The 17705-nt window shown below is 44.9% G+C and overlaps 1 protein-coding gene across 2 annotated transcripts; it reads left to right on the top strand.

The window, feature by feature from the left end:
- The first annotated feature begins 5238 nt into the window (after positions 1-5238).
- On the top strand, positions 5239-17368 carry LOC124004285 (caspase recruitment domain-containing protein 14-like). Of its 2 annotated transcripts, none has more exons than XM_046313076.1 (20): positions 5239-5585; positions 6838-6975; positions 7286-7611; positions 8198-8356; positions 8543-8659; positions 8815-8940; positions 10155-10235; positions 10352-10486; positions 10605-10708; positions 11406-11464; positions 11809-11872; positions 12248-12464; positions 12621-12747; positions 13476-13710; positions 14004-14067; positions 14315-14420; positions 14832-14996; positions 15237-15355; positions 15580-15698; positions 15897-17368. In XM_046313076.1, exons 1-20 carry the CDS (start codon positions 5372-5374, stop codon positions 16102-16104), a joined length of 2883 nt encoding a protein of 960 aa, XP_046169032.1. In that variant the 5' UTR covers positions 5239-5371; the 3' UTR covers positions 16105-17368. The 2 variants fall into 2 exon arrangements, with proteins under 2 accessions (XP_046169032.1, XP_046169031.1); XM_046313075.1 differs by having other exon boundaries at positions 8543-8662.
- The last annotated feature ends 337 nt before the right edge of the window (positions 17369-17705 follow it).

The following is a 17705-nucleotide window of genomic DNA, read 5'->3' as shown; positions in this document are numbered from 1 at the left end:
TCTAGAAACCTTTCGGCTACTGGCCCAAAGTTCTAACCACTAGGCTACCTGCCGCTCACCCCTATTACCAGCCTGTTCAACCTCTCTTTCATATCGTCTGAGATCCCCAAGGATTGGAAAGCTGCCGCAGTCATCCCTCTCTTCAAAGGGGGAGACACCCTGGACCCAAACTGTTACAGACCTATATCCATCCTGCCCTGCCTATCTAAGGTCTTCGAAAGCCAAGTCAACAAACAGGTCACTGACCATCTCGAATCCCACCGTACCTTCTCCGCTGTGCAATCTGGTTTCCGAGCCGGTCACGGGTGCACCTCAGCCACACTCAAGGTACTAAACGATATCATAACCGCCATCGATAAAAGACAGTACTGTGCAGCCGTCTTCATCGACCTCGCCAAGGCTTTCGACTCTGTCAATCACCATATTCTTATCGGCAGACTCTACAGCCTCGGTTTTTCGGATGACTGCCTTGCCTGGTTCACCAATTACTTTGCAGACAGAGTTCAGTGTGTCAAATCGGAGGGCATGCTGTCCGGTCCTCTGGCAGTCTCTATGGGGGTGCCACAGGGTTCAATTCTCGGGCCGACTCTTTTCTCTGTGTATATCAATGATGTTGCTCTTGCTGCGGGCGATTCCCTGATCCACCTCTACGCAGACATTCTATATACTTTCGGCCCGTCATTGGACACTGTGCTATCTAACCTCCAAACGAGCTTCAATGCCATACAGCACTCCTTCCGTGGCCTCCAACTGCTCTTAAATGCGAGTAAAACCAAATGCATGCTTTTCAACCGATCGCTGCCTGCACCCGCATGCCCGACTAGCATCACCACCCTGGATGGTTCCGACCTTGAATATGTGGACATCTATAAGTACCTAGGTGTCTGGCTAGACTGCAAACTCTCCTTCCAGACCCACATCAAACATCTCCAATCGAAAATCAAATCAAGAGTCGGCTTTCTATTCCGCAACAAAGCCTCCTTCACTCACGCTGCCAAGCTTACCCTAGTTAAACTGACTATCCTACCGATCCTCGACTTCGGCGATGTCATCTACAAAATGGCTTCCAACACTCTACTCAGCAAACTGGATGCAGTCTATCACAGTGCCATCCGTTTTGTCACTAAAGCACCTTATACCACCCACCACTGCGACTTGTATGCTCTAGTCGGCTGGCCCTCACTACATATTCGTCGCCAGACCCACTGGCTCCAGGTCATCTACAAGTCCATGCTAGGTAAAGCTCCGCCTTATCTCAGTTCACTGGTCACGATGGCAACACCCATCCGTAGCACGCGCTCTAGCAGGTGTATCTCACTGATCATCCCTAAAGCCAACACATCATTTGGCCGCCTTTCGTTCCAGTACTCTGCTGCCTGTGACTGGAACGAATTGCAAAAATCGCTGAAGTTGGAGACTTTTATCTCCCTCACCAACTTCAAACATCAGTTATCCGCGCAGCTAACCGATCGCTGCAGCTGTACATAGTCTATAGGAAAATAGCCCACCCATTTTCACCTACCTCATTCCCATACTTTTTTTATACTGTTTTTATTTATTTATTTTTCTGCTCTTTTGCACACCAATATCTCTACCTGTACATGACCTGATCATTTATCACTCCAGTGTTAATCTGCAAAACTGTATTATTCGCCTACCTCCTCATGCCTTTTGCACACATTGTATATAGACTGCCCATTTTTTCTACTGTGTTATTGACTTGTTAATTGTTTATTCCATGTGTAACTCTGTGTTGTCTGTTCACACTGCTATGCTTTTATCTTGGCCAGGTCGCAGTTGCAAATGAGAACTTGTTCTCAACTAGCCTACCTGGTTAAATAAAGGTGAAATAAAAAATAAAAAAATAAAAAAACTGTCCCTAAATCAGTGATGATCCGGAACCAGGCCAGTCACAAATGACATTCCCCCTCTTTTCAACAACTTTTGCTGTTATATATGTTTCACTGATGGATCAACAAGTAGTTTGTGTACTTACTGTCAGAGAAACCTTTGTTATAGGAATCTTTGTCAGTGATGGCTGTTATTTAGAGGCTTGGCCTCAATCTCTCACATAGCTTTGCCAGTGGCTTTGTTTGCCTGTTACATGACCGGTTTGCTGCTATTATAATACACACAATGAATTGAATTGGAAGGGTGAGAAGGCCAGGTTACACATTAGTGAGGCCACAGCCCTTCAGTTGGCACAGATCAATATCAGCCGGTGGACCACCCACTAACCTGTTATGTTTCGTCCTAGGATGCGTCTCTATAGTCTATGAAGGCTTCCTTTCCTCGCATCCTCTCGCTCATCTGCTCTGATCTAAGGGTGCATGATAGGTGAAAGCATATAGTTGATGCCTACTAGGAAGTTGCTTTCAAATCAGTGAATTACAATTTTACAGCGCAGGAACAGGAAATGTATAATTTTTCCATACTTTGGGTTTGATTGAATTTATTTAAGTAACACTGAAACACTGAACACTTACTTAAATCATCCAGGTATAATTCTTTATAACTTGTTATAAGTATGTTTAACACTTTATTATGTAAGAAGGCTTGTAATGTGTTTGTGTATGACCTGTATTCCAAGGCCTATAGCCGCACTTGCCGTCTGGTCTAACAGGTATTGTAAACATAAGTGTACATTAAGGTGTACATTAAGGCAGTCCAATTCTGATCTTTTTTTCCTCTAGGTGGTCTTTTGACCAATCCCATCGGATCTTTTCACATCCAATCTTTTTCAGAGTTGATCTGATTGGTCAAAAGAGCAATTAGGGAAGAAAAAAAATCTGAATTTGGCTGCCTGTGTAAACGCAGCTTTGGTGTCCGTGTCGACGGATGAAGGGACACATACCGAAGTGACAATATATATTTAAAAATAAGTAGTTAGTATGTTCTGCACTTTTCCACTGTGACACCAAATGAATTTATACCAGTCTAGTCAGTCTCATATATGGGCATCTGTCAGTGTTGATTGGGAAATCAGTCACAGTGGGGTGGATTCATATTGTTTCTCATAACTTAAACTTGTTGTTGATGGTTTCATTGGTTGTCACAAAAACAACATCCAAGTTCCATTGTTATTGAACACACAGTGTCTAGGCTACATTACATAAAGACCTTTTATAAGACAGGCTATGATTCACAGAAGCTCTAAGTAAATAGCCTACATGCAGTAGGCCGTAGGGAAGTAACTCAATGGAATGAATATGGTTTTGAAGGTGCAACTACAGATGTGTCATCTCAATGACCATTTGATTTTCCAGTAAAGTTACGACGCCATTGCAATTGTAATATATTTAAATAGCAACCAGGATTCCACATTATTCAAATGCATTTTCCATGTGACATCTCATGATCCAAAAATTGACACAACATATATACAAATGTATGTGGACACCCCTTCAAATGAGTGGATTTGGTTATTTCAGCCACACCCGATGCTGAGAGGCGTATAAAATCGAGCACGCAGCCATGCCATCTCCATAGACAAACATTGGCCGTAGAATGGCCTTATTGAAGAGCTCAGTGACTTTCAACGTGGCACCGTCATAGGATGCCACTTTTACAACAAATCAGTTCGTCAAATTTCTGCCCTGGTCAACTGTAAGTGCTGCAATTGTGAAGTGGAAGTGGAAACGTCTAGGAGCAACAATGGCTCAGCCGCGAAGTGGTAGGCCACACAGACTCACAGAACGGGACTGCAGAGTGCTGAAGTGCGTAGTGTGTAAAAATCGTCTGTCCTCGGTTGCAACACTCACCACCGAGTTCCAAACTACCTCTGGAAGCAACATCAGAAAGCTTCATGAAATGGGTTTCCTTGGCCTTAGCTCCAGTGAAGGGGAATGTTAACGCTACAGCATACATGACATTCTAAATGATTCTGTGCTTCCAACTTTGTGGCAATAGTTTGGGGAAGGCCCTTTCCTGTTTCAGCATGACAATGCCCACGTGCACAAAGCGAGGTTCATACAGAAATGGTTTGTCGAGATTGGTGTGGAAAAACTTGACTGGCCTGCGCATAGCCCTGACCTCAACCCCATCGAACACCTTTGGGATGTACCCAGGCCTAATTGCACAACATCAGTGCTCCACCACACTATTGCTTTTGTGGCTGAATGGAAGCAAGTCCCTGCAGCAATGTCCCAACATCTAGTGGAAAGCCTTCCCAGAAGAGTGGAGTATAGCAGCAGAGGGGAGACCAACTCCATATTAATGGCCATGATTTCGGAATGAGATGGTCGACGAGCAGGTGTCCACCTACCTTTGGTCATGTAGTGTATGTTCACTTTCCCAAGGAATAACCCAATGGCCCTAGAAATGTTACCATGAACAAGCTTCATGTTTTTTGTTTGTTTATTTTTTAGGCTGTGGTCCATCAGTAATAATCCAAATTAGTTATTTTTTGATTGGTTGGTTAGTAACTTTGTACGATTAGTCGGTTTAGTTGTCCTCCTCGCCCGTGCGCTGTCATTGACGGGAGGAGCGCTGCTCGCCCGAGTTGGGTAGATCATGGTGATTATACAGAGGCTACACTTGCAACTCCAAAGAAATGGTAAATGGTTTTGTACATGTTATAAGAAGTCATTCTACGCTTTAAGTAGGCCTGTGTGTATTTGACTTTAAATATTTGCGTGTGAATTGTACTCAATTTCTGAAATCCCTCATGGTTATTCAGTAATATCTCTGTATTCCTGTTTCTCAGTATTTCCTCCATGCATTTGCCAGTTTTGTAGCCTACTTGAATACATGCTATCGTGTACAGACCAAAGTCAAATAAGATGTAGCCTACCCTTTGTATCTAGGGTGTTGTTATTATAGACACACTTTGGCATAGTATTAGTTTACTAGGCAACGTGGTAATAACAGTCACATATGGTAACAACACAATACCAAACATATTGCTTGTGGTGCATTTCCAGTGAATATCCCCTCTCTTGATCTATTGTTGATCTTGTTCCCCAAGATGAAATCTTGTCCGTTTGTTTAGTCACACGCAATATCTCATGGCACTGAAGAAGATACTATTTGACGAAACTTGGGTGAAGTAGCGTCTTGCTAGAGATCCGGCATTTATTAGTTCAGTAATAAAGGGCATGCATGGGTTGGCGTGGGCACTGATTCACTGGGGTGTATGTTTCTTGTCTTTCAGGTTATCTCTCACACACACACACCCTTGCATGCATTGACGCCTACACCAGCCGGGCGTGGAGTCCCTGTGTCTCTGACAGTTAGCTTTTTCCCCCAGCATTGGACAGTGATAATACTAGGTGTGTGTGTGTGTGATTAAGTGTGTGTGTGTTCAGTGACTGCGTCTGCCTGCGACACTCACTCGAAGTGACTCGCCTCACACACACGCCGGGCATTCACCATGGCAGCGGAATGTGTTCCGGAGGGGCCCGACCTCAAGGAGATGGGTGAGGAAGATGTGTGGGAGCTGATCAACGACAACCGTCATCGTATCTCCCTGGGTGTGAAACCATGTATGTTGATCCCCTACCTGCGCCAGGCCAGGGTCCTCACAGAGATGGATGAAGATGAGATCATCTCCTGCCTCAAGCTCAACAACAGCTCCATGAGGACCAGTAAGACTTCTATTCTATTCGTTTCTATGATTTCCTATTGTATTACTTTAGATGTTCTTCTGTTGTATGCTTTCTGTATTTTTTCTGTTCTGTTTAATTCTATTTCATTCTATCACTGTTGATTTTTTTCCACTTGGTTTTGTTTATACATTTTGTTGGGGGAGTAAGTAGAGCCAGAACGGCCCATATGGGCAGGAGCCTATGTCCTGTTTCTGTAGCATGAGGGAGCCTGATGTACAAGTACACCCCCTGGGCAGGACACTAGTGGCACAGCAATCCATCTCCTTAATGCTGAGTCCCAAGCAGAGAGGCATCAAGGTCCCATTTGTAGAGTCTTGGGTAGGAATCAACCAGGAACCGGCCGGCCATTCAACCTTGCAATCTCAAGGTGGACACTTTAACCACAAGGCCACTGTATAGGGTGTCCACCTACTCTGCCCAGCTTTGGTGATGAAATGTCACTTCCTTATGTTATAAAATACATTTTACCAAGACAAATATGATCATTTATGTTCTGAATCATTCTTTCTCTAACATGTCATTAGTATAAATGTTTAATTTTTTAAAAGTTGGATTTCGTAACCTAATACATCCGTTGGTAAGCACCGAGCTCTGTTGACATAGCGGTGCGGGTTTTTAACAACCTTTGAGGATTTTACATTTTGCGGTCGTCATCTTCAAAGTTGTTTCCGCGGGTCGGGAAAAAGTAAAATTAGCATAACACAAGCTGAATTAAATGTAAAAGGATTTGAAAATAAAAATCTTTGTATACACTCAGTTGTTAGGTGCCTCCTAAGAAGAGGTAGGTGCAGGAGTCAGAAGCAGGAGAGCATAGGGATTTCCAGTGGCACTGTCGTTCATGATGAAGTCCCAACCCAACAACAACAGGTGGGGAAACACACCCCAACGGAGTCTCCTGTCGAACGCTTTTGACACCTTCTAGAGTCCATGCCCTGACAAATTGAGGCAAAAGATGGTGCAACTCAATATTGTGTGTTCCTAATGTTTTGTACACTCAGTGTATATCTACATACTTGAGCATGTCTTATAACTGGTGATGAAAATGAGTTATGCGATTCATAAATGTTTATAACTCAGCATGTCCATAGTTTAATAGTCTGTCCCTATAAAACTACTAAATGAATGAGGAAATTCAACAGCACATTTTTATGAATAAGTCCATAAAACAGTCCATCTTCGTCTTTGATTTACGTTGTGCACTTCGTCCTATTTAACCCTTTGAATTCTTTAGGTCACATGCTGGACCTGCTGCGTATCCAGGGGAGGAACGGCGCAATGGCCCTGCTGGAGAGCCTGATGATCCACTACCCCACCATCTACACCCAGGTTACAGGCCGCAAGCCCAGCACCGAGCCCTCCGGCTTCAGTGGTGAGTAACACACAACACATGACCTGTTTCCCATCTGGCTCATTTAGGCCCTGTGTTAAGGAGAGGGCTGGGTTACCTTGTGTGAAGAATGATGGTTCTTTTTCAATTTGCCCTGTCTGCTTGAAAACCAGTGCAATGTGGTCATTCTATTCATCAGTAAACAGTATTCTAAATATAAAGTATTCATATAATCCCCATTGGAGAAAATCATTTGGTAAAAATATTTGGTGGGAAATTATAAATAGTCCAATCAGTAGTCCTGGGTTAGCAGTAGCTGTAGTGTGTCCATCCTAATCTGATTTCCTCCCAGGCCTGATTAAGTACTCGGACTTGACGGAGTACCTGGTCAAAGCCTTGACAGGGATGCAGAAGGAGCTGAAGGAGGCTCGGCAGGAGGCCAGTCGGCTGGGGTCACGTTGCACCTCCCTGGAGGCGCAGCTAGGTCAGACTCTGGAGCGGCAGGAGGAGTCTCGCCGTCTTAAGGCCGACCACGGCCGCATGAGGAAGAACTTGGCTGCCGCGCACCACGACATCTTGAAGCTGAAGGACGAGAAGTGTGGCCTGTATGCGCGGTACACCGCCGTCATCGAGGAGAGGTCGGCCGCCAACATCCACTGCAGCGACCTCAACCTGCAGGTCAGGGTAAAAGGGCTAGCTGTGTGATATTCCGGAGTGGTGATGACTGCGTTTACATGAAGTGATAAATTACGGTATTTACAGGGTTGACCAAAAGTATGGTAAAGTTCATTGAACTAATAACAGCATTATTTATGATGTAGAAACGTGTTAAAGCTTCGGCATCCCTGTCCACATTGTACATTTGTTGTATATGTCTGTTACTCAAAAGAAATTCAATTCAAAGAGCTGGAATCCTTAATGGTGAAACTGACACGTCCGTTTGCGATATTACAACAACAAAGATATTACTGCAAACAACAAACACAGTTTTTCCCCCCTCGGACATCATTGCATATGTACCACACTTCTTTTAAAAACTGTACACGATGTTCCCCAGCTCTGTTTCGTCAACAAAACAATTACAACAGCCATGGGGCGGACAGTGGCGCTGTTTCCCCTACTGCGGATTCCATCTTTAAGTGATACATTTCATTTACTGTAAGAAACAACAAGGGACAACAGAAAACATGTTGAAGCAACTGTGGTCAAATACTGCGGTCACAGAATTTGTGACAGTAGTCTTCTGTTTTTCAATGATGGGCAGGTATATCAGCTTCAGTTTGAGCTGCGCAAAGCCCAGACAGAGACGGACTTTGAGAGGCAGCGCTCGCTCAAGTGCCCCGCCCCCAGCCAGACGCAGCGACTGCAGGAAGAGATTAGCGCTCTGCGCAGGCAGCTACTGGTGGCCGAGACATTCACCCCGGTGAGTGAGGAGGACACAAGCTCAGACTTCTACAAAGAAACTAGAATTTCTCAGACACACTGTGGTTCTGACTGTCACGTCCTCTTGTCCTTCTGTTTCTCTCACTATCCCTCTACCCTTTATTTTTCTCCAATGTTCTATCCCCCATTCTCTGTATCCCCACACCCCCCCCCTCTCTCTCTCCAGGCGCGGGAGGATATCCTGGGCCAAGACCTGGTTGAGGCGAGGGATGTCCATATAGAGCTTGCTGAGCAGCTCAGGTGCTACAGAGAGGAGAATGAGCAGCTGACCCGCGAGAGGCAGGAGGTGTGTGTGTCTAGGAGATTGCGAACAACCCTTTTGAGTTGGCCATTTTATTCTGACAGCAAACATCTGCGGAAAGGCAATATAATTTGTTACACGGGTACATTTTTGAGTGGCCAAACTTTAAACGCCGCCTGGTGTGTGTTTGCTCTTAGATGGTGGAACATAAAGAGTGTCTGGCGCTGCAGGTTCAGAAGCTGACTCTGGACTGTGAGATGTATCAGCAGAAGAGTACTGTCTTACAGAGCCAACTGAGGGAGCTACAGGCAGAGAGAGACCACGTGAGGAGCGATTACCTTATGGCATCATTGCTCATCCTGAAATCAGTATTGGAATGCTGTACCTTTCTGTGTGTCCGCCTGCCTGTCAGACTGTCTGCCTATATCCACCTATTTGCATACTGACCTGCCTGCATGTCTGTCTGTCTGCCTATATCCACCTATTTGCATACTGACCTGCCTGCATGTCTGTCTGTCTGCCTATATCCACCTATTTGCATACTGACCTGCCTGCATGTCTGTCTGTCTGCCTATATCCACCTATTTGCATACTGACCTGCCTGCATGTCTGTCTGTCTATATCCACCTGTCTGTCTGTCTATATCCACCTATTTGCATACTGACCTGCCTGCATGTCTGTCTGTCTATATCCACCTGTCTGTCTGTCTATATCCACCTATTTGCATACTGACCTGCCTGCATGTCTGTCTGTCTATATCCACCTGTCTGTCTGTCTATATCCACCTATTTGCATACTGACCTGCCTGCATGTCTGTCTGTCTATATCCACCTGTCTGTCTGTCTATATCCACCTATTTGCATACTGACCTGCCTGCATGTCTGTCTTTGCTCGTCCCGCCACATACACTGAGTGTACAAAACATTAGGAACACCTGCTCTTTCCATGATGTACACTGAGCAAGTGAATCCAGGCAAAAGCTAAGAGACAACGGAGACGTGCGTATGTGTGCCATTCAGAGGGGGAATGGGAAAGACAAAAGATTTCAGCGCCTTTGAACAGAGCATGGTAGTAGGTGTTCAACATGGTAGTAGCTGTGCAACAGCACCTACTACCATGCTCTGTTCAAAGGCGCTGAAATCTTTTGTCTTTCCCATTCACCCTCTGAATGGCAGACATACGCACGTCTCCGTTGTCTCAAGGCATCAAAAACCTTCTTTAACCGGTCTCCTCCCCATCATCTACACTGATGAAGGTGGATTTAACAAGTGACCTCAACAAGGGATAGCGTTTACCTGGATTCACTTGCTCAGTGTACATCATGGAAAGAGCAGGTGTTCCTAATGTTTTGTACGCTCAGTGTATGTGGCGGGACGAGCAAATACAGACATGCAGGCAGGTCATGCGCACCGGTTTGTGTCAAGAACTGCAACACTGCTGGGGGGGTTGCAACTCAATATCAGGAAGGTGTCCTTAATGTTTTGAACACTCATTGTAGGTATGTCTGTCTTATCTGTCTGTCTGTCCATCCCTCCAGGCGTGCCTGTCCAGGGACGAGGCCCAGGCCCAGATAGCCAGGAGCCTGGCTGAGAAGGACACGCTGCGCAGCGCGCACACTGTACACATGCAAATGCACATTGTGTACACACCCACGCACACTCCATACACACATTAACATGCAGAGCAGATTCTAAACGAGATACTAACGACTAACGTGTGTCTGTCTGTCTCCAGGAATGGAAGTTTAGCTGGGAGAGCCAGGGCTCCAGCAGTGACAGCCTCCCCTCCAGCCCCTCCCCTCGTCCCCGCCTCCGCCGCATGCATGCAATTTGCCCCGATTCCGATTCCGTGAGGGGATGCAATATAAAGGTGTGCGTGCATGCAGGATTTATATCAGTCATGTCAGCTGTTTATATCATCTGATTTGTCTTTAATGATTTGCATCATAAACTTGACATCTGGTAATTGTGTGTGTGTGTGTGTGTAGAGTGGCGATATCACTCCAAGTAGTGTCCGGTCCCAAAATGTGGAGCCTCCATGCCCAGAGTCACTGCAGACACGAGAAAAGACCCTATGGTACAATCGAGACAGGTAAGGTGTGTGTGTGTGTGTTTTAGACTCTGTGTATGTTTAAGATACAGTCTGACTCCTCATTCAGAACCAGTTGGACTCTTACACAGTAGTACACTTGGCATGCTTCCTTCTATATTCTGAGTGATGTGATGTCGCTGTCCAAAGTCTGCTTTTTTACCAGGAAGGCCATGTGTTTACTCTGTGTTGCCGGGAAGAGCTTCATTTCAAGGCTTTCCCCCCCCAGGGTCCCTAGCCCTGCTTTCTGTTCTAGTATCATGAGATCATTTCATTATAAAGGTAGATTTGATCTTCCTGTAAACTATGTGGGTTCTCTGGCTGTGTTCCAAATCTCTATATAGTAGTGCACTATATAGGGATTAGGGTGCCATTGGAAACGCACCCTTTGTGGTCATATTTGATCGAGGATTCAGGTGTTATTCTTGGAACTTAATCATAGGTTGTTTTCACAGGTGAACGGCTGCCCGTGCTCATGTTTATTGTCGTGGTTTTGTGTTTACAGTGAAGACAGTCCGTCCAAGTGCCTTGATGGCAATTCTGTATTTCTGCAGTCCAACTCACTCAGCCAGTTTATATGTCGCTGCATACATGATACCGAGAGAGGGAGGGAAGGAGTGGTTAGAGAGAGAGAGACAGAGAAAATAAGGACGAAATAAGAACACAGCATTTTGTAAACAAGTGTTATCCCCTCTTCTAGCTCGGAGACGGCTGAATGTGACCTCTTACTTGACAATGACTTTGTGTTCATCCCCAGTGGTACGTAACTGAATGAACTCCAACCTTTAACAACCTCTCACCTTACTGGGACTTAGCAGCTTCCGTGTGTGCATGTGTACTTTCGAGTGTGTTTGTGTGTTTGTGTGCTTACATACATGGATATAAGAGTGTGCTTGCGTGTTTGTCTTTGAAGGGAACACCCAGATGAGACTTCCTGGAAACAAATATAAATGTTTTGGTTGGCCACTCTCCGAGCAGAGACGAAATTAGCCTTGGGTGAAGTTTGGATCCTGGCCTGGTAGCCTAGGTAACACATTCACTGTCGGGCGTTCTCTCTGTGGACACATTCTTGAACAGTCTCTTTTGTTTTATTTGATTTACAGGCAATGAGGTTGAACAATCTGTTATGTCAAACATGCCTTCCTGCCAAAGCAACAACAGTGATGGGTGAGGAACTTGAATTTACCGTGATGTACTGAAATCTATGGGATGTGCTCACATTCCCTACCTTGAATTTTTGCTGGAGGGAAGGCTGAAGCAAGCAGACGAACAGAGGAAGAAAGACATTTAGCCTGTATATTGCAAGGAGGTGGTATTATGATGATGACACATGAAAATGATTTGCTCCTATAGGGCGCCATTACCAAACTCAAAGTACCTTACGTACATCGTATGCATTTAACAATAATCTTAGTTAACCCGAAGCTAAAATCACACGCATGTTGGTCAGATGCTCGATTGTTTATGAACTTTCCGTAGCCTCTCCAGGATAGATTAATGTGACAATGAAATACTCTCATCTCCTCTCCATCTCAACCCCAGTATCTCCAGGGCATCAGCCCCCCCGTTCCTGCTGCGATCCCGGCCCCGGGCCATGCGCATCACTGGCCGAGTCCTGACCATCTCCTTCCAGGGGGAGGCGCTGCTGAGCCAGCTGCAGGTGGTGGGGGGTAACAAGACGGGAGTGTTCGTCCACCAGGTCACTGAGGGCTCCGCCGCCAACACAGTGGGCATTAGTTCGGGGGCACAAATTCTGGAGGTGTGTGTGTTTGTGTCTGTCTCCACAACTCCAGTCTCCTATCTACCTGACAGATCGATTCATGGCAGCCATTTTGTGTCATAACTCCCCGCTCTTCTTTATAGTTTCTGTGAAGGCACTATAATTCTAATTGGTGTTTGTGCTACTGGGTTCCAGGTGAAGTATGAGCAGGCTCAGCAGGCTCTAAGAATGGTTCTGGAGGACACCACCCTGGAAGAGGCCAGGTGGGCTCTGGGGCAGGTCCAAGGCTTCTGCCACCTCTCCCTGAGGCCCAACCAAGATGGTGAGACCCTGGCCCTATGTTCAAAACAGTCTGTTTAAAATAATTGTACGTTATCACATTCAAATACCATACCCAGTGCAAATACTTGTAAAATGCATCCTTTCTTTCTCCCTTGCTTGACATTATCCTTCTGATGTGACAGAATTGTATAAGCAAGGAGGTACTTCAAAATGTAAACGTGACTTTAGCGTCAAATCGCCCAGATCAGACACTAGAGAGAGAAAAATGTGTTCTTAGCTGATTATAAAAAATGTTTGACTAGTGTGTGTCTCTGTATCTCGTCACAGAAGTGCCTCATTCTCATGATTTAGGTTGAAAGTCGAGGGTTGTCCGTTTCATGTTTCATAGGTATTTAGGCTGACTGTTTGTTTTGAGGTAACATAGCAACATAAGGGTGAAAAACAGAGTGACATACTGGGGACACTTAACCCATGATAACTTCAAAGTAGTCCATTTCAGCACCTGGCTAATATTCACATCAGCAACACAGAGAGTGCTCTCTTTTTTTCTCGCTGGAAAGCTATTGGGATGCTACGATAGCATTGCATAAGTACCGTTTTCTGTGTAATATAAAATATGCTATTTTAATGTTTCTGTATTCATGTTGGTTGGTCGCGTGTGTGTATATATCACACCTGTAACATTGGTGCCGTGACCCAGATCGTCACAGTCATAATCCTCCATGGTCCCTCCCCTTTTCTCTCTCTCTCTCTCTCTCTCTCTCTCAGCCTATGAGAAGCTCCTGCTGCAGAGTGGCGAGGCCATGTCAGGTGACTCCTTCTACGTGCGCGTCAACATGACGTTACCCGGGGGCTCGCAGGACGCTCTGTCCGTTTCCTGTAACGACATCCTCCACGTCACATGCACCCTCCCATCGGGCGCTGACCGCTCCTGGAGGGCCAGCCACGTCCACCCTTGCCAACTGCTGGATCTCAAGACTGGCAACTTGCCCAACTACTACAGGTAGTAGGCCCAGTACCCACCATGTGGGATTGGATTGTTGACATGGATTCTTTCTAGTCTAGCCTGGTTCCAGATCTGTTTGTGCGATCTTACCAACTCCTATGAGCACTATAGTGCAGACAGATCTGGGACTAGGCTATATCTGTCCCCCTCTGGAGACCTAACATCTACTACATCTAATCTATGTTTGATACAATGATGTACTGATAATGATTACTATAGGATTTGAATTGGCCAATACATGAATGACATCATGTATAAATGATATTAGTGAAGATGTGTTGTCATTGCAGGGCCCAACGCCTGCTGATCAGCGCTATCGAGGACATGAGCATCCAACCCATGGCACTTAGAAAGGTAACATCATTCACTCGTTTCATAGTTTGCAGAACTACTCGGACCAAAAACCAACTCGCTTTAGGGTTTCTGAGTTTACAGTCAGGTGACACTCCTTTCCCGCGAATGTTTTCCAAAAATGTTTGTTTTTGACGTCTCTAGAACGTGTTAACCGAACATTCATGAAGAAAACGTTGTAGTCGTGTGAATATCCCTCCGAACCGCTGTCAAACGTTCGGGTTAACACGTTGTTTTGCTGGGTCCTCAGGCCCAGGACAAGAAGAAGACTGTGAGGATCGTCAGTACGGGGAGGCAGGGGAGGAATCCTCTGTGGGTCTGTGTAGAAGACAGCAAGGACAAGAGCACTGGGCCAGGTATATATCAGACACAGTCAACGTTGGATTGGAAGTCATTTTTGTACACAAGAATATACAAAACATAACAGAGCCAGAACCATAGAGGTCGTATCATAAGACTGTCCTCCATGTTGGAGCCAAACACATTGAATTGTCAACATGGCACCCATTGAAGTTCTGCATCAAACCAAGTTTGCTAAACTGTGCATAAACATTGCTAAAGCAGGTTGGATTAACTCCAGCCCTATCATATTACCATACCTATTAGGGCTGGGACGATACGGGTATCGTGGCATGTATTCGTGTTTTCATTTTTGCCAAGGTAAAAATATTGCGTTCCTGGTATCGTCACAGCTCTTATACCTGTAATAATGTCGCCTTGGTTATTGACCTGAACCCGGCGTGTCCTAATATTGTCCTCTGCTCTAGGGGATGCCTCTGCACCCAGAGGCTGTTTGACCCTCATGCCCTACACCCTGGTCACGCCCCACTACCCACCCGTCTGTCGTCCAGTCCTCCTGCTACCCACAATCCTCGGCCGTGTCCTGGATCAGAAGCTGGCCGAGTGGCAGGGCTTTCAGTTGTGTGAACCAGGTTAGGGAGGAGTCTTTCTTTTTTCCTTTTTCTGGGTGTTCTTTCTCTTTTTTTCTTCTTTCATCCATCACCTGCCCGATGCCCAGAGCGGAATTCCAATGAGATGATCTACTATTTGCACAGTAGCGGAAGGTGATGTTAATGAAGATGCATTTGTTTGTTTTCCTCCTACCTGCTGTCTCACCTTATCCTATACCCATCTCTCCCCCTCTCTCTCTCCCTCCCTCCCCCTATCCCCAGAGTTATTGAGTTCCAGTGAGCACGCTGCCAGGCTGCAGAGGTCTGAGGTGCTGGAGGAGTGTGAACAGGGGGGTCAGCGGTGTTACACCTTGCAGAGTGTTGAGAGGGTCATGAAGCAGGTGGGATATTCAAAATGACAACACCGTATTTGACATACTGGTATTAGGGGGAAAAAATGGTTTATGACTTACTTGAACCGTTTTGCACAAACGTCACAAAAATAACCGATAATACCTCCCTTATTTTCAGTGGTCCTGTTATTTGAGGTACCCTGTGTTCCAGAAGAATCTATGCAGCTGCAGTATTGACCGTACCGAAACTCCTCTCCTGTCTCTTCTCTCAGGGTACTCACTGTGTGCTGCCTCTAGGTCTGGACTGTGTACGCCGCCTCCACAGGGCAGAGATCTTCCCCATCATCATCTTCATCGCCCAGTCCAAGTCCAGAGCAGCACGCAAACTCAAGTAGGCCGTTGTGTGACTTTTGATACGAAATATGAATGGTAGCAATATTGTTCCATTACCCCTCCTACATGGTGTGTCTTTGTGTTTATTTATCTTGTTCTCTCTCCCTCCATCTCACCTTCTACCCTATTTTGTCTTTATCTTCTCTCTCGCTATCGCCCCCCCCCCTCACCCCTACCTCCTCCCCCTCTCTCCCAGGTCTAAGGTGCAGCGTCAGGGCTGGTCCGAGGAGCAGCAGCTGGAGTGTTCCCGCAGCGAGGAGTCCCTGCTGGACAAGCTGCCCTGCCTCTACCGCATCGTCAGCCCTGACTCGTGGGACGACAAAACCACTCTGCTCACCACCCTGCACTCCATCGTCTTGGTGGAGCAGAAGAAGATTGTGTGGGTGGAGCCTGATTTGTGGTGATTTTTAAGGCATCAGAGGCACCAATGTGAAGTTTGTTGATGAGGTACTCGTGGCCAAAATTGGATGTCTTTGAATTACAAATTTGTAAAATAAATGATTTGTATTATTTGTAAACGGATAAGATGGAGAAGAGTTCCAATAGGCATTACATACCTGACCATTATGGGACAAGGGAAATGCATTGTGTACCTATGATAGCTACCTATACATATGGATTCTGTAATCAAGGTAGCATGAGGAGATGTACCTGCACTTTGGTTTAGCTTCATTAAGTTCTTGTTGTTTTTTTCCAACCTATATTTACTTGTATTGTTTTTGGGAATCGTTTTTCAATTATCTTTATCATAAAGATACGATAGTGTTAAATACTGTGTATTGTGTTATACACAGGATTTCAACAAACCTGTGCAACCATGGTCATACCCAAGTCACACCTGAAATGTAATGTAGGAATTCCAGTCCGAGTATGTTGACTAACTGTCCGACACAGTTAAAGTTTCCATACAATGAGGGATTTAATGACCTATTCGGAAGTGTGCAACTCAAGATGGGGTTGAAGTGTAATGATTTTAGGCATTATATGGATTTATGTTGGAACATGTTTTTAAAGCAGTGGTATTGAAAGTCTGTGTTAAGGACCCCTAAAAATGAAGAGTACAGATTATTTTATTTGACAATATACAAACGTTTTTGAGAAAGATCATTTGAAAAATGTAATGGACTAAATGTATTTATTGATTTATTTTCATTTTGATAAGAGATGTAATAAATTGACGGTTATTTGATTAACAGATTTGAAGGACAAAAACCTCAAATGTTTTGAATACCACCTTTTTTAAAGGGTGACAAAGTAACTGATATTACATGACATGATAACTCATTGTATTTTACGATATACGATGACTGTACACAGAGCTCAGGTATCATTGACCCTTAGTCACTCACTCTAGGAATGAGAACAAATCTCAACTTCCTGTGCAGCGCTTAGCCCCTCCCTCTCTCTTCCACTGACATCCTCTCTTTATGATCTTTCCCTGCCCTCCTAAAGAACCACCAGGTACAGTATTAGTCACGGTCCCTGAGCCAGCTGTCTAAAACCTGCTTATTGTGTTCTGAGATTTATATGCATGTGTTGTGTCAGTTGTGCCATCATCTCTCATAAGAATGTTTATGATATTGACTATGGAATGAATGAACAGATGGTGGTGGATTAGAGATATGGCAATACTTTTTTTATTTTGTGTAATTAAAATGTTTAAGATGTGTTTGTCTTGCCATCCGATTGTTATAACGTGTGTTTACAGGTGCATTACAATCTTTTGGCCACTAAAAAGAAATAATACTATAAAATATGTAAATATTTTGTGTCTAAATATATTTCATCATATTCCTTTCGTATTTGCACATTTATGTCAAAGCAAAGTCCTCAAGAATAATTTATTGTTTGGTTTCTACCAAATGTCATTCATTTTGTTAACACTTGCAATTAATTAGCTTTTAAGCTTGAAGTGAGTGTGTTCAGGTACATTTGAACGTTTAATGCTCCAATGTAACCAGCAGAGGGGGCAAGGTTAAACGGTAGGCAACCCGCAACATTTCTG

The sequence above is a fragment of the Oncorhynchus gorbuscha genome, linkage group LG18 (genome assembly GCF_021184085.1).
Source record: "Oncorhynchus gorbuscha isolate QuinsamMale2020 ecotype Even-year linkage group LG18, OgorEven_v1.0, whole genome shotgun sequence".
NCBI lineage: Eukaryota > Metazoa > Chordata > Actinopteri > Salmoniformes > Salmonidae > Oncorhynchus > Oncorhynchus gorbuscha.
This window is presented reverse-complemented; position numbering and strand designations above follow the sequence as displayed.

Coding starts and splice junctions, on each gene's coding strand:
- LOC124004285 (XM_046313075.1), top strand. CDS start 5,372: ATGGCAGCGGAATGTGTTCCGGAGGGGCCCGACCTCAAGGAGATGGGT. Junction 8,941..10,154: donor TACAGGCAGAGAGAGACCAC/GTGAGGAGCGAT, acceptor CCATCCCTCCAG/GCGTGCCTGTCCAGGGACGA. Junction 14,997..15,236: donor CTTTCAGTTGTGTGAACCAG/GTTAGGGAGGAG, acceptor CCCTATCCCCAG/AGTTATTGAGTTCCAGTGAG.